Consider the following 27,897-nt stretch of genomic DNA (forward strand, 5'->3'; position numbering starts at 1 on the left):
CCTTTTTCTTTTCTTCCGTAAACCACTGATGCCATGCAAGCATTCTTGAATCTTGAAAAATGCATGGATGCTAAAGTGGAGCAACCAAATTACATGTAGTGAAAGTCCTATAAACTAAAGTTGAGAGAGATTACACGGTTTCCAGCATGCGAATTGTGAAAGGTAGAATACCTGAAAGTACTGGTACATTACACCGCAGATCGCGCACCCAGGATAACTGCTACAGCTGCATCAGGTAAGTTTCAAATACACCACAAGCTTTTTCAGCAATAAATCGTGTGGGCAAAATTTGAAATATTTTTTTTTTTGTACAGTATTGTGATGTGCTCAACCCAGGCTCAATGTGAGCCCATGTCACAAGCTGTGGGTCTCAATGTAAGGGTAGCGAAACCCTAACGAGCACCAACATGAACTATAGATAGCGAGGATGGTGCATCGGTGTTTAACGAAGCTCAAGCTGCCCTTAAGATACAACCAGCTATGTGATGGCTCTTATTGAAAGCCTTGAAATTAACATCACTGACTTCAATTCACCCAACACGAGAAATACATTACCAACAAAAAAAGTCGCAGCGAAGCAATGAATGTGGCAGCAACAAATCGGGGTGTAATAAGTAGGGCTAGCAGCACGCTCCATTAGGATTCGATCTGGCGCAACTCTATAAAATGCTGGCATAAGAGAATACGACCGCTGTAGGGCGCGAAGCGGTTTTCGTGCTGTCTGCCACTTCAATGTGAAGTAAGCGGTGAGAGCACAGAGAGTACAAGGGTATGAACCATCTGCTGATCTCAGTCGAGATAGCACGCCCGTTTGATCAAAGTTCGCACTTGCTGCCCGAGCGACGTAGCTCCCCCCTCCCCTTCCGCCGGCACCCCTTCATGCTTCTTCGCCCGACGAAGCCGGCCGGCGCGTTTCACCTCTGCTTAGCCGCGCCCGTCTGTAGCCTCCGCAAGCTTTCGCTCGCGGATAGAACATACGACGCGTGGGGCGATACCATCGATTTAGACTTAACTATACGGAACACGACCCACGAAACACAAGAAAAGCTAGAAAACTTCTACTAAACATCTAGAAAGGAAACTCCAAAAGTATATTAGAAGTTTAGTTGAGATGTTATTTAGACGTAAGCAGCTTGAAAACTTCCTGTAGCTGTGCTAACGCCACGTTATTAGAAGTCTAGAAAACTGCTTGCAAGAATTCTAAAAAACTTCTTGCTAGATCTTTTTAAGAGCTTTTTTAGACATTTATTTTTCATGCAAACCAGCTTGTTGAGGAGCTTGCCCTAGTCAATTCGTTGCATCATGCAGCCTTTTGCAATCACGTTTTAGCTGTTCACTGTCAAGCGTAATAGGTAAAGGGATGCCTGCGTAATATGGCATCACATTAATTTCTGGAGCTACTCTAGCGAGCAGGATTGATAATTCAAAAAAGGCAGAAGTTGAGGGGAAGATGGAAGCTTGAAGAGATGACCAATTCTTCGACACGGGGTGTCGCTGGAGCCATTTCGACAAGCAGACTTGTCAATTCACAGCTTTGAAGAAGACAAGTTTGCTTGTCGAAGCGCTGACTCCAGCGACACACCTTGTCGAAGAATTTCTCATCTCTTCAAGCTTCCATCTTCCTCTCAACTTCTGCCTTTTTTTAATTATCAATCCTGCTCGCTAGAGTAGCTCCAGAAATTAATGTGACGCCATATTACGCAGGCATCCCTTTACCTATTACGCTTGACAGTGAACAGCTAAAACGTGATAGCAAAACACTGGCATGATACAACGAATTGACTAGCGTGTTGCTGGAGCCAACATTTTGACAAACTAACTTGTCTTCAAGTTCCAGCCTTGAAGAAAAGTCCGCTTAATCGAAGCGGCTCCGGCGACACCCTGTGTTCAAGAATTTTTTATCTCAGCAAAATTGGTGTTCTGGCCAAAGAATTGGTTAGCCCTATTTATTCAGACATGACATTGCCTTAATTCATTGTTCTCAACACATCTAAGCATTTTGATGTCGGGCCATTTTCATTACTTGTGTTTTATGGAATACGTTATACCACGCTTCCAAAAGTAAATGCGAAATTCCAACAAATGTCGTTATCATGCATAACCTTTATTGTAGCAATTCCAAACAATATGTTGGCCACTTGACATAGGCTGGAGCAATGGAATTGATGACTTTGTTCAAGAACCTGCACGCAAAAGGCACAGTAAAGTACAACGTGTCTCAATCTCATCAGACATGTATCAGCACAACAAAAATCGGAAGGCTGTCTTGGCAAACACACGAGCACAGCAGCAATACTTTGCTAAATCATCGAACATTTGTAAACGCCAATAGGAGCAGTTCAATGGCTTATTTTGTCTCAATGAAGTAAATTTAGATATGTTAAAGAATCTTGGGTAGGCAACATTTAGAGTTCCTCTACAATGGTGTGTGTCAATAATATCGTGGTTTTGGGAATACCTGGAATTCTAATTTCAGCCTGCACACAAAAGGCACGATGAGCCAGGAACATGTTTCAGTCAAGCATGCACCTACACCAGCATAACCAAGAAATAAATAAAACGAAACAAGAAGCTAGTTTGGTTAAACAACAACAAACACCGTAGCACAGGGCGACATTGGTTTAGGGAAAAATTCGCCCTAGATGGTAGCACATGCAAAGAATTTTTTCGCATAACCAACACAAGAACAAAAATGGAGACACAACATGTGCACTAACTTTCAGTAGAATGGTTTATTGCACACGAGGCAAACGGTTGCACAATGCCGGGGCACTCACACTGCACCAAGACGCAATGCACCGAGATTTGTCTTTTTCCATTTCATTTTTAGATATACATAACACTCATAAACTCACAGACTGCTGCACATTCCAGAAAGTCTATTCTTTATCTGACAAGGACAGGGACAGAGTACTAACACAAGTGATACGGATATTTGCGATTTTGGCAGCTTATAGTATTATCAATCTCGTTAGTTAAGCTCTATTGGTTGATAAAACCTTTGAGTTCTGCTAGAAAGGTTCACACCCACACGCTCTACAGGACAATGCAAGCCACCCATCATTGGCTTTATTTACAAGATTACAATGCTCTATTAACCTATCATTCATGCAGCTGCTTGTTTACACGACATACTGCTTACTGCAGGAAAGAGGTATCTGATAAGCGACAGTTTCTCCACATTCCACAAACCGCATTCTATGTCGTTTCTGGCAAGCAGTTGTCTTCTTCGATGCTTGGCTGCTAATTCTGCAAATCGATTTCAGCTTTCATGGAGCGTAAAAACTATTTGTACATTAGCAAGTGACATCAACCTTATGATGTAGTGCAAGATTTCGTGCAAGTGTGGCACAACAGCTATTCCTTTTTGAGCAACATCACTGTTGGAATGGCAGACTAGAGCAATGGAGTGGTACTTCCTAATCGGGACCTCTGCGACTAACACCTTTGTTTGTGTGACGTGTTGTGTGTGAATCTTTCCAATGTGCTATGTGTTCCGTTGAGTTGTTGCGCTATTCAAGTACGGAATAAAAAGGTTGGCATCACGTGCTAATGTGCAAGTAGTTTTTCAACTCGATGCAAGCTGAAATCGATTCGCAGAATCAGCACTCAAGCACCAAAGACGACGACTGCCTGCAAGAAACAACATAGGACACAGTTTCTGGAATGCAGAGAAGCTGTCATTTATCAGATACCTCTTTCATGCGGTAAGCAGTATGCCGGGAAATGGGCCACTGCAGGAATGATAGGTTAAGAGAGCATTTTTAAAAGAGGCGAGCGAATGTTGGGTGAGTTAGTGTCTCGACATAGTAAATACCATCGTAAGTAGCGCAACCAGACAGGACAACAGTGTTCGTCTGTTCCTTTCTGTTGTCCTGCCTAGTTACGGTACATACAATGGCATTTATAAGACAGCATTGTAATCTTGTAAACACGATGGATGTCTGGCGTTACAGTGTAGAGCATGTGAGTGGGAACCTTTCTTTCAGAACACAAATGTTTTATCAGCTAATAGAGTTGAACTAACGAAGTTGATAATAGAAGCTGCAAAAATTGCAATAGGGGGTATCAATTTTGTTAGCACTCCTCGACTGTCCTTCTCGAATGAAGCACTGACTTTCTTGAACATGGAGTAGTTCGCGAAGTGATCAGTATGCCGTATATTTTGCTAAAATAAAGCGGAAGAAGACATCTCTCTGCATGGCACCTTGGTTAAGCTTGAGGGCACCACCCCATTGTCTACAAGTGCCTCGTGTGCAATAAACCATTTTTTTTTAAGTTAGTGCACAGATTGTCCCTTTTCGGCTTTGTGTTGCTTATGTGCTAAAAATTTTTACCAAGTGTGTTGAGGTCACTTATGAGTACAGAAAACAAGATACTTTAGAAATTTCAACCACAGATACACACAAGCACAACAGCAAAACCTAGTTAACAGTAGAAAGTAACAGCCAAAGGAAAGTGCAGCTGAACAGTTGATATTATGTTTCAGAATCCCGGGTAAGCAAAATCAACGAGTTCCTCCACAACGGTGGCCATCATAATCGTGTCGTGGTTTCGGCAATACTCAGAACTTTATTTTCATCCTGCACGCAAATGGCACAATGAAGTCAGCCAAGCATGTGCGTGCAACAGCTTACCCTATGTCTTTCAAAAATTATGACAATTCGGAACATTTTCGAAGCATATGTTTTGACGCCTTCTGCACATCCTTCTAAGGCCTCACAGCAAAGTTACTTGAACACGGGCATGAGCTGGCGCTCTCATGTATAATTCGTTCAGGTGACCTGTCGGCGGGTTCAGGTGACGCACTTCCACATTCATAACCCTCAACACAGATTGTAACCAGGCAGGCATTATATCTACGCTTTCAGTAGTTGAGTTTTGTGCTGAAAAGTTACTAGCTTTCATTATTTTGCATCGAGGCGGTCTGGCGAAAAAGCGGCTCAACTGCAGCATGAAGTCGGCGATGTTTTTGCCGACGCGATAGGGAGCCGATAGCTTTCTTTTTTTCTTTCCATGGCAGACCCTTTCGCGCGGAAAGCTGAAAATGACACTTACGTCTGTTGGGTGTCTGGAAGACAATGAGGTCCTGGAGTTTTGACACGAAAAAATAGCAGGACAAACAAGAAGCACATCCCGAAAAGACGGAGAAAGGATATTCAACTTGAAACGCTTGAAACGCTTGAAACTATACTGCGCAGTTATCGTCGGCGGCTTCGGTGGAAAGGGAGCGAGATAAGAGCGAGAGCGGCGAGAGCGCCAGAGCGGCGTCACGGGCGGCCAATGAGAGGGCACGACACGATGACGTAGAATGACGAAGTGTGTGGCGACCAATGGCGACCATGGGTGGCGACATGTCTCAACCATGGCCTCCGAGATGGGGGGACGCGCCCGCTATCTCGGAGGCCATGTCTCGCCTCTCGACGGCGGGAAGGTGAGGCGAGGTTGTGGAGAGGAAAAGACGCTTTTCTTCCGCCCTCGCTAGGAGCGCGCCTCAGCAAGCATGGTCTGCGCGCGAACGAACTAACTGGAGATGACGCTCGAAGGGTCCGGGGGCACTCTCGGTCCCCATACTGCCCATACATTGTATCACATTTTATTTCATCAATTAAGCGATGGTGATCGATGTTCGGCGAATGATTTTGTATCCTTCACGTGCATGGTGGGCTAAAAGATGGGAAAATTTGGTTTACCGATCTTCACATGTTAAAATGGGGAGAAATATAAACCCGCTACCCTTTCTTTTTATTGCGCATGCGGTTCAGGCGACCAATATTTGCGATTACGAACGTATACGAGCGACCGAAGTTCATATGTGCGCATTTTAATGGCAAAAGCTCTAGAAAAAAATGTTCACTAAACGTTTTAAAAAGACTTCTTGTAAAAAACGTTTTTTCAACGTCTTCTAAAAAACTTCTTGTGAAAAACGTTTATTCAACGTTGCATAATATACCTAGATGTCTGCATACCTTTTTAGTCGTTTCAAGAAGTTTTTTAGAGGTTTTGTGTTTCGTGGGGAAGGCGACGAAAAAACGCGCCTCGAGTCCATATAACTGGTACAGCAATAAAAATGTGCCACAGATACGCAACTATAATGAAACTCGATGATGCGACAAAAGTGATGACAGGTCATCTCAACCAAGCTTAGAGCAGCTGCAATTGGCAAAACTTTCTGTGAAAGAAAAAAAGAGAGAGAGAGGAAACGACGGTATTCTGTTTACAACGTGACGCATTTAGAGGCGCATGCATGTTTCTTTGTTTTGTCGTGAAAATGCGTGCCATGTGTTTAAGCATCGCAGGTACTTACGGTATGACCAAGGAGGATAGTTCCATAAACTTCCCGCGCTGTCAGATGTTGCCTGCTCCGCAAGCACACCTGGCACAGGTCTTTGCAGTCTACCCGAGTCACTTCAGCAAACAAACACACACGCACGAGCGCCCTAGTGCACTCTAGTTCAAGTTCAAGAGACGTGTAAGGTTTTTGCGCGCTTCGAAGTTGATTTACCGTGCAGCTATCGCAAATTCGCAGTTATGGCTGACTTTCCCGCGTTTGAAAAAGCGCGGTCAGATTGCAACTCAGATATCACCGTACTTTATGGTTGACGGCGCCACTAGAATGTTATTCTAACGATTTTTCGGGTTCAAGAATCATTCCATGCTATATTCATACTTGCTACTATAGTAACCGAAATATACACTATTTAGTTTATTACAATTCAATGTAATAAGTGTCAAGCGTGGCGTCAATTAATACGAAGCAGACCGTAAACAATGGCTTAATCCGCTACCTCGTGGCGATCGCCTGTCTGCTTGCGCAGCGCAGCACAGGGCCGCCGAAAAATCGCTCGATTTGCGCCGAGACATTGCCGGCATGAGGCTGCAAAAGGACGCCCTGATCGCCGAAAGTCACGACGGACTCCGCAGAAACACCTTAGAGTTGTTCCTGAGCTGCAGGAAAGGCGACCTCGCTCGCGTGAAGTGAGTGCATCCGTGCGATCTCATGCAGTTTTCGTTACTGCGACCACTTGCAATCACACAATCGTAAATTCGTAATCCCAACGCACCGTGGGCATTAGAGGTTAGACACGGAAAGATGAGAAGCCATCGTTTTTTGACTCCTCGTTTTCTGAACTACGACTGCAAATTGGGCTCGATATGGCTCGAGGTAGCTATCAAACATCGCTAACACATGGGACACTGCGCTACAGCTTTGTCAGTTTCCTTCGTTGTTTCTTATGTTAGCGCCGTTTGACTTTGCTTTCACTTTCTGCATGCAGTCTGTTGCGCTGACCACGTAGTTACGTAAACTTAAGCACACCGCAAAATAGTTCCTTGTGATACGACACTGATCAGGTTCGTCAAATGTACTGTACGTATTTTTTGTTGTCCACCTACAGATACCTCGTAGAAGAACAGGAAAGCGAACTCAATGTCAGGGACAGATGGGACGGTACGCCGCTGTAAGTATCGACGAAATCGTTATCGGCGTTTGTATTCATATGTTGGCGGTGCCGCAAGTAGATCTTGCAAATTTGAGGCAAAAGCGCTGGTTCCGGCCATTTCGTTTCCAGCTACTACGCCTGTCTCTGTGGTCACAAGGACGTCGTTGAATATTTATTGTCTCAAGGTAAGCACACACATGTTTGTCGCAACACATACATGTTTACGAACACTAACAGTAGCATCCATACTGATAGTAAACATCATCACGATTAGTTATACTCACTAAAATCACGTGTGAATAAATCGTACATGTGAATCGCAACCAGTACTTTTTGTTTTAGCATTGACCAAAGAATATGAATAAGCTGGAATACGTAGGCGCTCAAATAATGTCCGGAAATCTGCCACTGCAATTAAAGTGAAAAGTATACTATCACTGTATACTGCCAGTTCTAACATATGGGGCTGAAACATGGAGGATAACAAAGCAAATAGAGAAAAAGTTGAGGACCATGCAGCGTGCAATGGAACGAAAAATGATAGGAATAACATTAAGAGATCAGAGGACGGCAGAATGGGTCAGGGAACAAACAGGGGTTGCAGATATCCTAGTTGACATCAGGCGAAACCAATAGACCTGGACTGGCCACGTAATGCATAGGACAGACAGCCGGTGGACAGTAAGAGCAACAGAATGGCTACGAAGGGATGGGAAACGCTGTCAAGGAAGCAGAGAGTTAGATGGAGTGACAGAATTAGGAAGCACAAAGGGATAAAATGGAATCAGCTCGCCCAGGATAGGGTAGGCTGGAGATCACTGGGAGAGTCCTTCGTCTTGCAATGAACTAAAACAGGTTGAGAATGATGATGATGACCGTTTGCATCAGCAGCAACTTGCATTGCAAGAGTTACTGAAGTAAACAGTGTGGGCTGAATCTCAATTGCACAGTCATCTCGCTTGCAAGGACTTTAGTAGGTACGCTTTCGCTATGCTCTGTTCAGTGCATCTCTGATGTAATATATTTAAAGGTTTGTGTAGTTTGGGTGCTCGTTACCATGTAATCCATGCCTCTTCACATCACAGAAACTTAATTTCAGGAGCACGCTGTGTGGCCAACACGTTCGATGGGGAACGCTGCCTCTATGCCTCCTTGAACATGGAGATCCGAAACCTTTTGCGGGATCGGAAGGTGATCACGTCAAGCACCATGCGCCGAGATGCCTACGATGAATTCCTGCGGAGGTACGTCCGCCCTCTATACAACTTTAGAAGTTCCCGGCATTTCCTCCTCAATGGCGGATGCACACAAAAAGCCTGCACCATTGTGCGCACACTTCAGACTAACGTCATGAGCCGTACTACCGGTGACCCCACCTTCAGAGAACATTGCCGAGTGCATGAGCGGGACTGTTTCTTTAGCTGCGGAGGCGATCGGCTGCCACGCTTTAGCCATCTGGGCAGGGCCCCTCGGGACTTCTTGAGTTGTATCCGACCATAATGATCTGTACTAAGGAGATCCTGCGACTGGCAATGTGTGTCATGGCCTGTAATGATACTTCATGAAATTCTTGTGCTGTGTTGGTGTCAGAATGTATGTATGCTAGCAGAGAAATGGTCTGTGAATACTTCAGAAAGTTATTTTTCCTCCAGAATATTTCATGCTGCGTGAAACTTATTGCCATTAAGTTAATGTTCATATAAACACGTCTTTAGTACATGGCGGTATCAAAAAAAAACTTTAGATTTACTTCATTATACACTCAATCATCAGCTTAACAAAGTTGCATCCAGTACGAGAATACCTCCCTTATAGTATCCAATTACCTTTATAAGCATGTATTCATTGCATGCTGATGTTGGTGAGAGAAACTTTAGACTTGCTTTGTTATGACTTGCTTTGTTATGATATCAACAGACAGTGAAGCTAAGAATGGTGCAGGGGATATTACTCGTATGTTTTAATTGTAGTTTAGCAATTGTGGCATAAATGGAAAGGAATTAAAGTGGATGAAAAATGAACTTGTTACAGGTAGGGACTCTCTATGTTCACTCATAGCGAGGATCTCACTCCGGGAAACTTGATGCCTTAGGTTAGTATTGGCCTCGAGGCCCACCACTGGAAACGCCGGCGCCACCGTCGGCGTGACGTGCTTGGCAGGATCACGTGGTCTCAGCGGCCGCGTCGGCTGCTTGTGGAGCGCTGCCGCGTGCTTTGAAAACAAGCTTCAAGTAGCACATGCGCTGCGGTCTGTTCAAATACGGAAGTTTTCACGCATTTCTACTCAATTGAAACCATTGTAATAGAGTGGCTGCCTCCGAAGGCGACGAACATGAGGCTCTACCGCTCGGTGCCGCAGTGCCGCGCTTACGCAAAGGAGCCCAGTGTCAGCCTGCACTGGTAACCGCGGGACAAGAAACAGCGTGAAGCATGGGTTGTAAAGCTAAGAACCGGCAAGTAGCCATCCGCTACGAGTTTTGTGTGCAACAAGCACTTCCGCGACGAAGACTTTTGTTACTGCGTCGGGCCTGCGATGTTCGGTGAGTAGCACACAGCGCGCACTGAGACGATGGCTCGCGCGCGCTTCCCGCCGGCAAATGATGCTTATCTGCCACAGGATGGTAAAAGCGCTACCGTTTACCACGTGCGGTGCCATCTCAGAACCCTCCAATGCGACCTCTTGATCGTCGGCGCCGTGCTCAGCGTCCACAAAATCGGCTGCAGATGCGCAAGTCATTGTTTAGATACGTTAAATTAAAAAAAAACGCACAGGGTCCCTTACGCATTCGTTAAAGATGACTAGACGGCGAAAGCCATCTTCTTCTTGCCAGTCGATGTACTGATTCTCCCGCGCCCCCCTCCAAAAGCGTTCTGCACCTAACGCGGTTTTGCACGGCCTCCGTGACCGATAACGGAGGCAATGTAAAGCGACCATGACGTGTGAATACGTCATCATGTGATGTCACATTATGTGACGTCATAATGACGCTACATATTTTGGCGATATGTGACGTCATCATGACGTCATATGGTGACACCATCACGTGACGATTATTTTTTACATCACTAGTTTTGACGCCGCCGACGCGGGACGCCGACGGACAACCTTCCCATTTGATGAGGCATGCATTGCTTCACAAGCTACATAAATTTTGCATTGCCTACGTGATCGGCCCACCGGCCAACCCCATGTATTTTCTTGGCGCCTTATTTATTTACGTGGAAAAGATGCCACCCTGTTAGCGTTAGACACGACACTGCTGCCAAAATTGCTGGGGTACACGCCAAATAATTACTATCCTGTTTTGCGGCTTCTGGTTGCTGCAATAACTTCTATTTTATTCACCGTTATTTCAAGTTCATGTGAGTCCTAGTTCCCAGCCGACGTTTGCAGAACAAGTCCGGCAAACGTTACTGTATTTTCTTTCTTTTTCTAGGCGTCGCATGCTGCTACATGCTCGGTCTCGTAGACTGGTTCTTCTTCCACCAGCAATCTCGAAGTGGTGAAGCTTTGGTCTATGAATTTGTTGATGACAGAGAGCGGCGAGTTCACTGGAATGCAAACGGAACGATAATTCAGGAGCATTGAAAAGAGGCGTCGCATTTGCTCACGTTTTGTGTGAGCACCAAACGAAACGAATGAGCTGAATAAAGAAACAGAAGCAGCGGCATTTGCCCGCTGAGAAGACCGATCAATACGCAGTGCGAGACAACTTGCCAAATGACATTGAAACGTACCCGAGTTTAGACCGAAAAAGAAAAAAAAAAAAACACTGAATCGTCAGGACGGCAGATCACAAAGTTGCCATGCGCACCGAAGCCGCAGTTGTAAGAAAATTGTTTTTGAACTGCTCTGATAGCGTCCGCGCAACAGTAGTTGTTTGTTTACTCACAAATTCTCATATTTTGCGGCCTAAAGTTCACAGCGCGCTGCCAAAACGCGCTCGTAGCAAAAGCGAAACCATCAGTACGAACATACATGCAGACGCTCATACATATGGCACCATCAGCTCGTCGCAAACCCGTGCGATCGCTGGCTTGACGCTTCTTTCTGTTATGCTCCGTTTGGTTATACAGGCAGTCTACTCTAACGAGATATTTCACATAGTTTGCACTCAGCGAGTGACAACCTTTCACGCAAGAAGCCGGTTCAGGGGTCTCCAACGCGGTGACAGCGTGAAGCGGGTGCTCGGTTTTCTGCAAAGAGACAGCGACTGTAGACTATCTTGTGCTTTCAGTTCGTAGAAAATGATTATTTTGACAGTAAAGAACACAGCTCATTTCGAAAGTACTTACAGAAATGCCCTGGAGGATTCCGCGAGGTGTTTTTGTAGAGCGCCGACAGCAAAACCTATGGGGAGCGCGCCGGCGGTATCCTGCCTAGCACGCAATCGAGGCGCGTCCGATAGAGGGCGACTCCGTAACTCCTCGAGGCCAATACGAGGATTTATCAGTCAGCTTCCAACTCGTAATAAGGTCGCATGTTTTGTGACGCCAGCTGGCAACAAGAAAGAGTGTTCCACCCTCCTCGTCATGGCTGCAAGTGGTGCTCGCTAACACTCACAGGATTACACAAGCATAAGTAACCAATAAAGTGGATGGGAAAGCAACCGCCACTGTAGCTCATTAGGTAGAGCATCAGACGCATTATCCAACAGTTGTAGGTTTAGTCCCTACCTGCGGAAGTTTGACTTTCATCCGCTTAAATTTTTTTCTATTTACGTCATATTTATCATTATAGTACAGTTAAAACATACAAGTAATGTGGTTTCAATATGTTATGTCTAACAAAAGAAACAAGCCCTCGATCAATCCCCCCTCTTTCGTTTGTTGTAACTGATTAATCTCAACATTCATGTTCGTCACATCAACATTCAACTGTATCTGCATTCATTATACTACTGTGGTTCAACTGTATCGAAACCTGACCGTGGGGTGCATGTGCTTTCAGGTGCCTGGAGGATGTTGAGCACTGCGACGTCACATTCAGAGTCCTGGGCGAAGCGGTCCCCGCTCACCGCTGTGTCTTGGCGGCACGATGCGAGATTTTCCGGCGTTCCCTGGTGGAGAAGTGGGCAGGACGGCAGCTGGTGCCGGTGACTCACCAATCTGTGAGTGTAGTCGCAGCCCTGTGTCTCGTGCGTTGCGCTTAATTCAAAAACACGTTGGGTGATGCCCCTTGACACGAACCTGCAGACTTTACTGTAGCCTTGTCGGTACCGCATGGCACGTGCATCATTCGAGCAAGAGCTCAGAAAAAAGGGCTTCATGGTTGCCACTGCTCTGTTCGCATGCAAATATTGTGGGAAAATGTCATTTTATTGTCTATATCATTCAGTGTAACACTCGGCACACTCTCTTGCCTAGTTTTTCTGCAGAAATGTTAACTTGCATTAGTCAATAAAAAAAAAGAAATATCTGCTTCAAAAACGGTACTCGCATTAAAACCCCTTGATCTTGAAAGTAGCGACACTCTCCTCTGCGCACGCATTTTCCTCCTCAATTCTCGGATTTCTGCCCTCCCCTGGCCGGCGCGGTGTGCACGGCACACTGAACCCTCCACCGGCTCACTGCAGCTGCATTAGAATCACTGTGCGCCCTTGTTTAATCAGCCCCTTGAAGCAGTAAATGAGAACCTATCTCTTAAGAAATAGTCGTGACAAAAGTGGGCTTCCGACTAGGCTTGTGCGAATAGCAAATTTTAGGTTCGAAGCAATTTCGAAGCAAATAGTGATTTTAGTCCAATAATTTCGAATCGAATTCGAATAGTATATGTCACATATTATAAAGAAAAATGACCATATTTGTCATGACCCAACCAACCGGCACAATGTTTTAAAATTGTAACAAGGCATGTTCTAATGTCATTCTTTTTGGTTCAAAGGAAGTGGAAGCAACCTTGAATAGTAGCAGGATTTGGCTTTCGGTAGAATGCAGGTGATAACCTGTAAAATATGTGACGTTTTAAAATTTACTATACTTGGAGCATATAAGCTGGTATAACAAGCTTTTAAACTTAAAAAATGATGAATCGATGTGAGGGTAATCTGTTCATTTAACCTTGAAAGGGGGCTTCGCGGCAGTGCGGATTCTTCCTGGAAAGGTGCATTCACGGCATAGCACTCCTCCACTGCAGTGAAACCACCTTTACAGGGGGGCTACATGCGGATTAATATACACCTATTCGTTCATTTCGAATACTTCGAAATTTCCAATAATTTAAATTCGAATCGAAGCGAATTCGAATACTGTAATATTCGTTCGAATATTCGAAGAGCTCGAATATTCGCACAAGCCTACTTCCGACAGAACAAAGTGAGAAATATATTTTTTTAAGACGCTTCGATAAATACAAATGGAAGTGCCCTAAACAAAATTAGTGTACCAACTGGTGGCTGAGCAGTTTACCTCTCCGTCACCGCTTCGGTTGTTCGTAATGCGGAAGTATATCAAGCACATATAATGTTAGCAACATAAAGTATAGACAAGAATTTCTTTCATAATTGTGGTCTTGATGAGCTCAAGGAAGGTAGCCAAGAAGGAATGTGGTGGTTTACTTAAATTGAATTGGCTGAAATGAGTGGGCTCGAAGCCTTTTTGTTCCAATGCCACTGTCAGACACGTGTGCACGCACACATACGCACGTGATACAGACAAGCACGCACATACACACACGATACATGCACACACACACACACATACAAATGTGATACAGACACACGTACATACACAAGCGATACAGACATGCACACATGCACATACATGTGCACGCACGATATAGACAGGCACGCACATACACGCATGCGCAATACAGACACACATACACACGCGCATACAGGCACGAACCACATACATACACACGTGATATACACATACGCACGCATGCACGTAGACGTACATACACACTCTTCGATACAGACATGCACAAACACGCTCAGATGCATACATGCACACATACACGTTCACGCATACACATGCGCGCACATGCACTCACACACATGCAAACACGTGCGCACATGCGTATACAAATGCAGGCACATACATGCACACATACAAACACGCACACACCCGTACACAACACACATGTGCGTGAGCAACTAAAAGCACGCGAAGTTTGCTTGTGTGCGCTTTTCCTGATGCCAGGGTCACCTGACTGGGAGGTATAGCGCATTGCAGCCATTCAGCGTTGCGAATGCACCGGCTGCGCCAAAGAGAGGGTAAAAAAAGAGGTTGACGGTGCGGCGAGGGTGTGACGGGGTGGATAAAAGAGCGCCGCTACTTTCCAACATCAAGGGGCTTTAACTCGCACGAATCTGTGTCGCCGCCTAGTGGCAGCTACAGAAAGCTGCTGCTATGAAAGGGTTGTGGCGTAGGCAAAGCAATTGTTTTGAAGATCCTGTTTTGTCCACTTACTGAGAAAGCGAGATGGTGTGTAGTGTTTCGTTATTATTTTTCTGTTAGTAAATGTTGAACTCGTAAGGGAAGGCAGATGAAACAGCATCAGCCACTTTGCATATTCTGGAAACCTTTCATAGCAATTGCCTTTTGCAGCTGCCACCAGGTGGCGACACAATGTAGGTGGCGACACAATGTGAGTGCTGTTTTGGAAGCAGATGGTTTCTTCGTAGTTTGTATTTTTCTTTAAGACTGATATCGTATGTTTCATAGAAAAATATAGACAATTAAATGAGAGCTTTCTGTGAAATTTGCACAAGGACAGAGCAGCGGTAAGTGCAAAATCGTTTAAAACAGCGGAGCTGTTTAAGCTTGTGTTCCAGCCGTGGCCGGCTACCGCTCAAAACTCAGTGCAACTCTACAAAGCGAAGTGGCAGCATGGCATAGCCATGTACAGTATAGTATAGCAAGGGGTGGGAAAGGAAAGTGAGGGTGAGAAGGGATGTGTGGGTAAGGAGGATGGAAGAAAGAGGGGGATAGGGTAGAGCATAGCATAGCCATGTATAGTATAGCAAGGGGTGGGAAGGAAGTGAGGAGGAGGGTAAATCATAGCATTACCATGTATATTATAGTTTGGCAAGGGGGCGGGAAAGGGAATTGAGGGTGTGGAGGAGTGCTTTGAGGAGGGAAAGGAGGAAGGGAAAGGGTGAAGCATGGCATAGCCGTATATAGTATAGTACAACACTCAAACCTCGATATAACGAATTATCGGTTATAACGAAGTAAACGAAGAATAGTCTTGTCATAGATACAGTGCTACAAATAAACATTTATAACGAATTTTCGGATATAACGAAGTTATTTTCGTGACAGATGTGACTTTTTATGACGAGGTTTGAGTGTATAGCAAGGAATGGGAAAGAAAAGTGAGGAGGAGGGAGGGTATAGCACTGTTCAGCAGAGGCGAGTTGGAGGTTGGAGACATGCAGGTGGTCAAGCGGAGAGGAGGAGGGGGTGAGCGGAGATGTGGAGCAGCGGCGCAGGCGGTAGGGCGGAGTCGGGCATGGGAGAAGGCAATGTGCAGTCAGGCCAAATGCAGGTGATGTGACTTTAATGATGACATCCTAGCTTTGCATTACTTTGCACTCCATTGCTGAGGCTTCCCCTTAGCTCCGCTGTTCCTTGGTGTTTACGGTATTAAGTCTCTTAAACCCACTCAAATTTTTTTTCCTAAGATTTTAGGTGAAAGATGCTTACCGCTGTAATAAAAATGTTGAAACTTGATACACTGTCTGCTCGTGGTTCATCTAGAGGAAGATAAAATCAGCAAACGTGAAGGATGCAGAGAATTCCGAAGGACTGTGCGGCTAGCGTGAAGCTGCATGGGATAGTTGCACCATCGCTTGATGCTTGTCACATTAATGGGCTTCACAAATTTAGCAAAAATCCCAGCTAACATATTTAGGTATTATTAGTATTTTCACTCTTTCACTGAATATGACTTGCAGGCAAGGCTTGTGGCATAATTAGTAACACCCTGTCACTCTTCTTTTCAGGTGGACGCTTCAGTCTTTCGAATCGTGATGCAGTACCTGTACACAGGCAAGTATCTCGTGCAACTAATGTGGCGAGCAGTTCACCGTGGCGCATTCGTAGCAGTTTGCATTCTCATGCATGAAAACACCAACAGCAGTTATTATTATAATCACACTGAAGCTTAAAAGACCCACTTCAACTTCATTTTGCTTTGGCTAAACTTGGCTAGTTTTGAGTGATATGCACACGCTACTGAAACAGTTTTGGAAAAGCTACGGATCTGGTAACCATCTAATTTTGTTATTAGCAGCCATTAAACAGCACCTGGACCCACAATGCATGCACCTGGTGATTGGCAGCCATGATGTAGGTCCCGGCATATCATCGCCAAGAGTTTTTTTCAGCATGATGCCAAGCTTCGGGAAGTGCCTACTCTCAGTGCAAGGAGTCTAGTTTTCTCAGTCATGCTTTACTTCTAGTGAGCGCTAATGGTATCATTTCTTTTGTTCCGATACTATTATGAATGCCTACCATTGTGTGCTTCTTATGATGCATTCACTCGTACTCTAAGCGAAAAGTTTTGATGGTAGCTGGCCTATATCTAAACTACCTGAAACTTTGCCTTCTGCATGGTGTCCGAAATATCACTGCAGTTGCCATTTCAGCTGAGGCTGCAGCAAAATACGGCCAAGCCTTCTGTTGGTCATTACAACCTCACGTGCCACGACATCCCAAAGTGCATTGAATACTCGTGGCTTGCATTGAGCCATTGCTGCGTCACTTTCAGGTCGACTCGAGATGCAAGCCAAGCAGTTTGACAGTTTTGCTGACCTGGCATCGCGGTGCAGGCTGGCGGACCTCATCACTGACGTCAAGGATGAGCTAATACAAGTGCTGAATCAGGGTGAGAAAAAAATCGCAGTTTCACTATTAGGGCGAAGCAATGAATGCGATAGCAACAAATTGTAATGTTATTCAAAGTAAGGCTGGGAGCTAACTCTTTTAGATCCAGTCTTGCGTAACTCTACAAAACGCTGGTGTTAGAGAATACGGCCGCTCCAGGGAGAGAAGCGGATTTCGCACAGTCTCTTTACGCCAACGATCGCAACTGCACCCTTAGAATCAAAGTTCACAGTTGCTGCTCAAGTGACACCTCCCCCCCCCCTCACCTTCATGCTCGTTCAAGACAGGCGGGGCGTTTCCTCTCTCCGTGAGCAACACTCAACGGCAGGCCTCGCACACAGGTGATGTTATCGCATGTGCCTTCCGAGCAACGGAGATGGGCCGGTTCGTTTGATCTCTGTTTCAGCCACGTGTGTCGCCCCCGCTCGCACGCTTTTACCCGCGGGTAGAACATACAATGCAAAGGGGGATGTTATCGAGTTGGACTTTATACAGAACATGACGGCGATGCCAACGGCAACAACCTGTCGAGCTTGTCCATATAATTGCTATCGCAATAATAATTAGTGGCCTTACATATTGCACAGAATGCTGTAAGGCAGCCCTCCTCAAAAAAGGAAACAATGTCTCACTTTCAGTTGCTAACTGCCACTTATAGGGAGCAAGCTGATGCAACACACATAGCCAGGCGTCATTGCTAGAGTTTCCTGCTTGGGCTGCAGTATTGTTGTTGTTTTGTGCTGGTTACACCTAATACAGTAAACTTACGATGACTAAAACTCAGATATCTAATAGTTCATGTTACATTCAGACAGATCTCAACATTTTGGTTATCATTGCTTGCCACATGTGTACAATGTTCCATGTTATTATGTTGGTTGCTACAGCTAGAGCCCTTAGAATACTGATTAGCTTGCTGTCTACATTCCTTGCTGCACAGGGCAGTGTGATATCCTGGCAATAAAGGGAGCTAGAGAGGTTGCTACTACGGGCTTGCCAAAAGCATGTAAATAGTAATTTCTGAGACCGATTGGAATATGAATCAGAGAATGCCAGAAACAAAAGCAATCTAATCAAACTTTTCGAATGTGCTTGGAAGGGTGAAAAGCTGCTTTTACTACTAATGTAAAATTGTGTTCACATCTTTGATACACTCACGTTAGCAACCAGCGTTATGCTTTGTGGTGTGTTCGTCAAAACGTTGAGTACATCATTCGGAACAAATAAGAAACACACACGTTGCAAACAAATAAGTTGTTCACAAAGGCTTCATATGTTTACAAATCTATAGGCATTACGGTAAAACAGCGTCGCCTACTATCATCTGCTGTTGTGCCATCTGTGTGCCATCTTTTCTCCATTGTTTTGCAGCCATGGCTGTGTGTGTGAATCAAGCCTATTTACTAGAGCTGTGCGAATAGCAAAATTTTGGGTGCGAAGCGAATTCGAATAATAAAGATTGAGTGCGAATCGAATCGAATAATTTCAAATAATTTTCGAATATTTCTCAAACATTTTTCGAATAATTCGAAGTGAAATTACAGAAAAAGTTGCAGAGAATCCCTAAGTATGTTCTTGTGAGATCGCAACATGAAAGTTCCTTTTCGCTAGGTTGATGAAGCGCTGGTGGGGTCATATTTCATAGTTGTCTTTCTTATCAAGAGTGAGGCAATGTAGAGGCCGAATTGTATTTATGTACATGGTTTGGTGATAGGCAGAGATGCCATTCCCTCAGCCTCTCCTTCTCTTTCAACTGCTGTGGAAGGCCAACTGATGTGGCGGACAAGGGTGTGCTCCCTTCAAGTCCGGAGTTCCAAATCTGCCTCGTAGACGTCGATATATAAGAACATCTGAAATTTTGGATGCTAAAAAGCTTCGGCGTCCGATTCTTCGGACTTCCTGCCCAAATTTCAGCTCCAAAACAGCATTAATTGCTCCCCCAACTCTGCCACATCTTTCATATCCATATCGAAACCAGCGTTTTCTTGAGTTAATACATTTGCGACCGTACCGGAGCTTGAAAGGCAGCTTTGCCGCAATACGGGGGTGTGATGAGGTGAAGCATATTGAAAATCTAGGGACCACTTCCAAACGGACGTTCTGTCTCTTGGCTAAGTTCGACCGTAACGGACCTTGAAAGGCAGCTTTGCCGCAATACGGGGGTGTGAGGAGGTGAAGCATATTGAAAATCTAGGGACCACTTCCAATCAGACGTTGACTGTCTCTTGGCTAAGTTCGACTGTAACGGAGCTTGAAAGGCAGCTTTGCCGCAATACGGGAGTGTGATGAGGTGAAGCATATTGAAAATCTAGGGACCGTTTCCAATCGGACTTTGTCTCTTGGCTAAGTTCGACCGTAACGGAGCTTGAAAGCAGCTTTGCCGCAATACGAGAATGTAACGAGGTGAAGCATATTGAAAATCTGAAGGGGTCACTTTCAACCGGACGTTGACTGCATTTGTCTTTGGGAAGTTCGAATAGTAAAATTTCAGTGCGAATCGAATCGAATAGCAAACACTATTCGAAAAATATTCGAAATTTCGAATATTCGCACATCCCTACTATTTACTCTGTGCGGAAAACAGTGACAGGCCTGTATATACTATGACTGCACCTGTTCTAGCAGTGTGATCAGCCTTGCTGCAAAGCACCTAGAGGCAACGCTTACATGCACCAGTCCAAACCCGACTTTGATCTCAGTCAAGCTCATTTAATTTTTGTATGCATGTTTCACACACAAGAAAACTTTCAATTAATTGATCATCTCGCTTTTGGAGCACTGCACTGACATTGAATTCTACGCAGGAAGCCACAGGAACCAACATTCAGCAGAGAGTGAGGCGATCCTGCTCGAACCAACTCATTACCGCGAGCAACTGCAGAGAGACTTTGCCACGTTACCTTTTGAGCTTGCATCGGAGGTAATGTGCCAAGTGTTTTGGTAGCTTTCTTTTTTTTTTTTTGGCTAAAAGCATTTTTACTAGCAGGAGCACAAATGCAGCACAATAAAAAAAAACCTTGGGAATGATTGTGTGCTTTAGTATTAGAAAATTGAGCAATGCTGAACAAATAGCAATGATACAAAACAAAGGGGATTGATCGAGGGGTACATTATTAGTTTTTGTTTGACGCAACAATATGAAGTAAAAAAAAAACATAGATAGCATAATATTTAGGTTTACATTAAAGTGTAGCAAATATGCGTTCAAGGGAACTAAACTCATAATTGTTATTTCCTGGGCAATCATTATTTTGTCCTGTGACCACGGTTCAAGAAATACTTAGGTGAGCGAACGACGCGAAGGGAGCCCTTGTTGGGGAGAGACGGTTAATGCTCTCGTTTTCCACGTGTCAAGAGATGGCGCGCCGGACTGAGGACCGTGGCAGGCTGCTGGCAAATTCCACAAAGCACCTCCGGCACATGGGCGACTGTTTCCAAATCTGAAAAACCGAGTTATCGCGCGATATCGACCACCCGACACGTCGCGCAAACGTCCCGTTTCGTTGCTCATCGCTGTGCAGTGCATTTTCGCGCATATGGGGTTTGGCCTTCTCTGTCCACGTGCTATGTTAGCCATGCAGTGCACGCACTTTTTCTTGTTGCTGCCGTTGCTTTTTGAGCTCGTTTTTGAAAATGTCATAGTGTTCAAGTGTTTTTGCGCTGCGGAAGAATGGGCAAGTGCTTTGTGCCCTTTTGCAAAAGTGGCTACAGATCTTGCAAAGAGAAGTACACGCTTTTCACGCTGCCAGCTAACAAAGAAAGGCTTCAGGCATGGAGGCGTATCATACCACGAAAAGACCGCGTGCCTCTGTAGGGGCCCGAAACTGCAGCTTGACAAAGCTCGGGGCCTCTGTAGGGGCCCGGAGCTTTGTCAAGCTGCAGTTTCGCGACTTTCTTTTTTTTCTGTCAGCCCCATATTTCTCACGAGGAAATAAAAGTTGCTCTGATTGATTGATTGATTGATTGATTGATTGATTGATTGATTGATTGATCGATCGACCGACCGACTGATTGATTGATTGATTGATTGATTGATTGATTGATTGATTGATTGATTGATTGAGTGAAGGGAGATGAAAGGCCTAGGATGCGTACGTCAGAAAATACATCTGCAGTAGAAACAAATACAGGATTGTTGTCTGTATTGCTTGTGACATTGAATGCAAACTATCCAGCCCAAACTCTATACTCTGAAAGAGCAAATATAACCATAACGGCTACCATTACCACAACAGCTAACTGCTCCTGCCAGTTTAACGAGCAAGCACACCTTCTTCTCGTTCCAGGTGACTCCCGGTGACATGTCATTCCTTTCTGAAGACGGCAACCATGCCGACATCTGCTTCAGCGTGCGTGGCAGGCACTTCCTTTGCCACAAGGTGACCTTGCAGCTTCTTACTCTACAGCATGGTTTCTTGTGTGTGAGAAGCAGTTCATGAGGGTTGATGCTTTCACTTTGATCAATTTTCTTCCGAGTAACCACTCACCAGAGTAACCATCACTGCTATAGTACACTGTTTCCATCACGTGCATCGATAATGTTTGTCAACCCTGCACATGCTTGCCCACATCCTTGAGGGCGTGGCAAGTGCATATTATTAATGCAATAGCATTAAAGAGCTCGTTTCACAGAAATTCCAGTGTCGCCGTTGGTGTCAGCGTCGGTGTCATTGGTTGTGAGCGAAAAATCAGCGTTGTTCGTGAGCGAAAATTCAAAATAGATGCAAATAAAGAAATAAAAATTTTCAGTTCGAACGGGAATCAAACCCAGAACTTCTGCATGACAAGCAGGTGTTCCACCACAGAGCCACGCCCGTGCTTGGAACTGTTTCAGGAAAAAAAACTATACAAATGTCATGTAGTACAAGATGTGTCCATAACGCAAGTACTAATATTGCGTGGCAGCAGCGTAGAATCGCGCCTGTCATCCAAACGCATGAATTGCACAACTAGTGGTTGGTTTAAAGGCCCACCCATTACAAAGCACACAGGCATAGTAATCATCATTACCAGCAAGAGCATCAACAAAGTGTGCAGGTGTGCCTGTCGCCTTACAGATGCATAGTGGGTACTTTGGCAATTTGCCAAAGGAAGAATTATGGCATAGTGGGCACTTGCAGTAGGCATTCTAGGATGGTTTCAAACGGCCAGTTTTACACACAGAGACATTCTTTTGCTCGTGGCACGGTTGAAGAGTCCAACAAGAAGCGAAACCAGGCTAGCAGTTGAGAAGACGATGTGAATGGGACCCAGTTACGCTATCGCGTTCTGCTCTTGAAGGTGAAGCTCAAGCGTCCTCCGAGTTTTTAGACGAAGAATTGTGACAGTACGTCCTTCAGTCCATAGAGGAGCACAGCTCAGCATCACAGGGAAGGGAGTAGTGGAATGAAAGAATATAACGGAGATAGGAGGTTTGAACCAGTGCACAGAGTGAACATCGACACATGCGACCGTTATTGCCACGCGACGAACACTGTCTGCACTCTTCATTACTTGGACTTTGTTCGGTATGCATGTAAATTCTGTTATATAGCAAATCAGTTCTACGAAAACTTAGAAGGTGGAAACACTTGTGACAGAAATAATTACTGGCAACTTGCCTGTAACGTGAAACTACAAAGGAAATGACAGCAATTCTGTGTTACACCGCTGCCATTAAATATTAAAGGAAGGAGACAACGCAAACTAGCGTGTCAGCACAAGCGGTCCCCTCGCGGCTTCGTTTCTTTCCGCGACTGGTCTCGATAACCACAATGGGTGCTGCTCATCTATTCTCTGGGTAATAAACCAATTTTCTGCCATTCTATCACGAAGGCTCTCTTGTTTCACTCTCACCATTTTAGTCAGTACTATATGCACAAATACCAGCTAGCCCAATTATCCGTTTCAGTGACCATCTAAAATGCTGGCCAGAATGAAAACACGCTTCATATGTATTCGTATATTTCTTGTTCACAGGTGTTTCTCTGCAACCGTAGTGAGTACTTCCGTGCCCTCATAGAGGACCACTTCACCGAGGCAAGTCTGCCGAGCAGTGGCCGGCAGCTACCGGTGATCGAACTGCAACAGGTCACGCCCGACGTGTTTGGTTGCATTCTCCACCATGTTTACAGCGACATGGACGACAGGGTGAGCAGTGGAAGATTGGTGAGGCATTCGATGTTTGACTGAATAGTAGGGGTGAGAGGGTGGGAGGGTGCTTTGCGCTCCTATAAGCATAGTGCAGTGCTGTGCTTTCACATAGAGCTTCCAAGGGAATTTTACTATTCCATAACAAGTCAGCATACCCAGATTTCATTATCTGGGTTCAACTGTGCTACCAAAGCACTTAATTGTTGATTTGCTGCCGAGAGAGCAGGAAGAAAATATGAAACATGCTCCTCGGTTTCGCACGCAATAACTTTCCTGCATTTCAAACATCGAACAGACTTTCGCTGCAAACATAAGCTCACTGTTCGTGAGTGTTACTAAGAAAGCAGTAACAGTAAGCTGCAGCAAGTATTTTTACACCTACAAACATTAGTGCTTCTGTTGTTACTGATGGCCAATGTGTAGACGCTGCTTCATGTGAGTGGGTAACACTGAAGATGCACAACTTTCTTAACTGCAGCTCAGCGCTGACAACGTCTGGGACGTGCTGTGTGCCGCGGACGTATACCTGCTGCCAGACCTGAAGCGGCAGTGCGGCGCGTCAATAGCACGCATGCTTGAAGTGGAAACTGTCTGCAGCACCCTGCGGGCGTCCCGCCTCTTCCGCTTGCCAAGGCTAGAAAACCAGTGCATCGAGTTCATGGCCAAGCATCTCGCCAAGGTGGGCATAACAGTAGCCAATAGCCAGTCATGGACAGTAACTAAGTTATTAGTAATGCTTTCTTATGGACTATAGTTGTAGCCAATAGCCAGTCATGGACAGTAACTAAGTTATTAGTAATGCTTTCTTATGGACTATAGTTACGGTTTCAAGTAACTTAGTATTACTGTAGCTCATTACTCTTTCATTCAAGTAGCTTGTAACTGTAACACTGTTGCTTTTTACATGGCAATCATAATAGTACAATGTTACAGCTATTAAAACACATATGGTCATGAAAGGGAAAAAATTGGCATTTGCCTGTTTGTACACAAAGGTGCTAGGAAATCCATACGGATCTCTCAAAAACCCGTATGGGCTCCATATGGCTTTTTATGGATTCCATATGGCTTTCCGTATGAAGTTTATATGGATTTCCGTATGGAATCGATACGGATTTCCGCACAGTTTTCCTTTTGCATTTTACCACAATTTCCCCTTCATAACTTTCCTCTACCTTGCAGGATTTCACAGAACTGATATGTAAACACATGTTATGTCTTAACAAATAATGGTGTATCCACAATGAAACAAAAGGCAAGGGGAAAAGATAGACGCAGATAACATCAATATAACACCAAGATATTTCCAGCCTGCTAGTTTGCTCTTGTTTTCGAACTGTGATCTGCACGTTTCAGGTCGTTGAGCTCCCAGAATTCCATGAGGTCGTCAGGGAGGATGCAAAGGAGGTGAAACTACGACAGGAGACAGACTCCATCACCGTCATCGATGACATCCGCTACTACATCAGCGCCAATGCGCGTAGCACTGCGGAGATCGTGAACGCCAACGAAAAGCTCAAGCTCGTCGATGACCTCCTAACGGCACTAGGACTAGACGCCTAGCTCATTGTGATTGGCTGCGTACAAACGTGACGTGCTGGCTCGGAGAAACATTCTGCGAGGACAAGACTGGCGAGTTGTGCATTTCAGTGCACATTACGTTGGAACACGCCCAGGACAGCAGGGCTCCATCGTGCCACATGCATTGGCATCTGTCCTGGCGGACACTGGCATGTTGCCTTTGTTTCAATTGTTTCAGAGTTAAAGCTTGAAGCTCAAAATCTGTGCAGCGCTGCAAAGAAGTGGAGTTATGCACATTTCACTGCGTCTGCCTTTGCAGAAGGATGAGTGATATTTTAACTATAATCAGTGACTAAATTAGTAATCAAACACAACCCAGTCGAGGCTTCTTTTCAGTTACATGCAAGACGTTCTGTTGCCCTAAACTCGTAAAGAAACTTGTAATGCCATTCATACATAAGCAATTGACTTGGCTGTGCAGTGAGGTAAATTAGGTGCAAGGGCAGGCAGGCCGTGCCAAACCAGAGTAATGAAGCATGGTGAAGAAATTAAAGATAAGAGTACTGCATGTCATGTTCTGAATCAAGCTCTATTGTCAACGCTGTAAAAAATGTAATGCTAGAGTTACTGTATATGCTACCTTTAGGTAGCAGAGTTGCACATCTGTCTTCCAAACGCCACGAGCAACCATGCATTGCAGAGGAGCTGACGCTCAATTTTTGCATTTTTTGACGACGACGACGCAGTGAACTGGATTGGCACTAGTCATCGACAGTCAAGTTAATCACCGGTCTTCGACACGCCTAGCGTGTCGATCGGCGACACGGCGGGCATGTCCCCTACAAAAAGAGAGTGCAGCTTCGCCGCATAGCTGTGGTTGCTAGCCAGACCTATGCGCAACTCTGCTACCTAAAGGTAGCATATACAGTGACTCTATGTAATGCTTGCTTAAGGTGCACCTGGCAGCAAAAAGGTGTATGGAGGCAACCTCCTCCTCCTCTGGCGTTAGCTGCTTCTCTCACAGCCGACGACATAGTCTTGCCAATTTCATAGATGCGGCATATCAGTCCACCCATGGTGGGTATGAACCATTCTCTCGCAGCCTCTGACATAGTCTCAGCAATTTCACAGACAGGGAATGTACGCTTGCACTTAAAAGCCAAATTTGCAGCAGTTATTATGTGATGCCCTATGTGAACATAGACATTGTGTCCAGAATGCTTCTAAAACCATAGGACTGCCACTTTTGCACAGGTACGTCATTTGCTCGATCATGAAAGCTGCTCAGACATTAGTGGCACTGTTGCGAACTTGCAACACTACTGACATGAGAGTTGGTAACTAAATTTTTCGCTTTCTTGCCTCTTTAACAGTGCCAACTGTATTTTTGGATTTTTTTCCTAAATTCTTTCACTGCACAAGTGACCTTGGAGACATTCGCCACAGAAATTCCGCTGGGGCAAATGAACTCTTTTGTCATGAAAGTACAGGAAAGTACCATTCATTTCATCAAAAAGATGTTATTCATAAAAATTAGAGCTGTGCAAATAGCAAAATTTTGGGTGCGAAGCGAATTCGAATATTGACGTGTGAGTGCGAATCAAATCGAATATTTCTCGAATATTTCTCGAATATTTTTCTAATACTTCGAAGCGAAATTGCAGAAGAAAAAGTTAGAGAGGATTCCTAAGCACATTCTTATGAGATAGCAACATGAAAGTGTTTCTCTTCGCTAGGTTGATGAAGCACTGGCGGGGTGGTGTTTCATAGTTGTCTTATCAAGAATGAGGCAATGTAGAGGCCGATTTCTATTTATGTACATGATTTGGTGCAACCAAAGTGCTGCTGACAACACTTTACACGTGATCGGCAAAGATGCCATTTCCTCAGCCTCTCCTCCTCTTTCAACTTCTGTGGAAGCCCAACTGACGTGGCGGACGAGACTGTGCTCCCTTCAAGTCTGGAGTTCCAAATCTGACTCGTAGACGTCGATGTATGAGAACATCTGAAATTTTGGATGCTAAAAAGCTTCGGTGTCCGATTTTTCGGACTTCCTGCCCAAATTTCAGGTCCAAAACAGCATTACTTGAGCCCCCACCACTGCCACATCTTTCATCTCCATGTTGGAACCAGCGTTTTCTTGAGTTAATACATTTGAGACCGTAGCAGAGCTTGAAAGGCAGCTTTGCCGCAATGCCGGGGTGCGATGAGGTGAAGCATATTGAAAATCTAGAGACTACTTCCAATCGGACGTTGTGTCTTGTCAAAGTTCGACCGTAACGGAGCTTGAAAGGCAGCTTTGCCGCAATACCGGGGTGTGATGAGGTGAAGCATATTGAAAATCTAGGGGCCACTTCATATTGGACGTTGACTGTGTCTTGGCAAAGTTCGACCGTAACGAAGCTTGAAAGGCAGCTTTTCCGCAATACGCGAGTGTAACGAGGTGAAGTAGATTGAAAATCTGAAGGTGTCGCTTTCAATCGTACGTTGACTGTATTTGTTTTTGGGAAGTTCAAATAGTTCAAATAGTAAAATTCCATTGCGAATCGAATAGCAAACACTATTCGAAAAATATTCGAAATTTCGAATATTCGCACACCCCTAATAAAAATGCATCAAGGATGTCATTTTTAGGAATAAAACTGCGTGTTATGTGAATGCACCATGATGACACTTATGGTGTGTGCACTTATGTTTGACAACTGCAATATGGGAGCACACATAATAGCTTACCCCTGTTTTATAACCCTGACACACTCCTGTGATACAACAATGCTCCTAATTTGCAAAGCATCTCAAGATGCACTCTATAATGAAATGTTGAACAAGATTTGTACATACTGTTGACTGAATGTATGAATAAAGTGTTTTCTTTGGATGAGTGGTATATCTTGCTCGCCAGTTTTCGAGCTATTCTTTGCTGCCAGTTTGTATACAAAGACAAGGGAACTTTGCAGTTTACGTTTAG

At 44.8% G+C, this 27,897-nt stretch overlaps 1 protein-coding gene and 1 long non-coding RNA gene across 2 annotated transcripts; one reads left to right on the forward strand and one right to left on the reverse strand.

Annotated features, from left to right (window-relative positions):
- Nucleotides 1-2,083: 2,083 nt before the first annotated feature.
- On the reverse strand, nucleotides 2,084-5,173 carry LOC125760047 (uncharacterized). Its single transcript, XR_007417713.1, has 2 exons — nucleotides 5,059-5,173; nucleotides 2,084-2,183 (listed from the first exon to the last, which is right to left on the reverse strand). It is a non-coding gene; the product is annotated as an uncharacterized LOC125760047 (long non-coding RNA).
- A 1,583-nt stretch (nucleotides 5,174-6,756) lies between these two features.
- LOC119372017 (ankyrin repeat and BTB/POZ domain-containing protein 1) lies at nucleotides 6,757-27,807 on the forward strand. Its single transcript, XM_037642451.2, has 12 exons — nucleotides 6,757-6,978; nucleotides 7,398-7,460; nucleotides 7,572-7,627; nucleotides 8,542-8,686; nucleotides 12,394-12,553; nucleotides 16,394-16,439; nucleotides 17,161-17,277; nucleotides 20,081-20,196; nucleotides 21,563-21,655; nucleotides 23,235-23,405; nucleotides 23,887-24,087; nucleotides 24,765-27,807. The coding sequence occupies exons 1-12, from the start codon at nucleotides 6,872-6,874 to the stop codon at nucleotides 24,969-24,971; spliced, it is 1,482 nt and encodes a 493-aa protein (XP_037498379.1). The 5' UTR covers nucleotides 6,757-6,871; the 3' UTR covers nucleotides 24,972-27,807.
- Nucleotides 27,808-27,897: the final 90 nt, after the last annotated feature.

This window comes from Rhipicephalus sanguineus, chromosome 10 (assembly GCF_013339695.2).
Source record: "Rhipicephalus sanguineus isolate Rsan-2018 chromosome 10, BIME_Rsan_1.4, whole genome shotgun sequence".
In the NCBI taxonomy this organism is placed as follows: domain Eukaryota; kingdom Metazoa; phylum Arthropoda; class Arachnida; order Ixodida; family Ixodidae; genus Rhipicephalus; species Rhipicephalus sanguineus.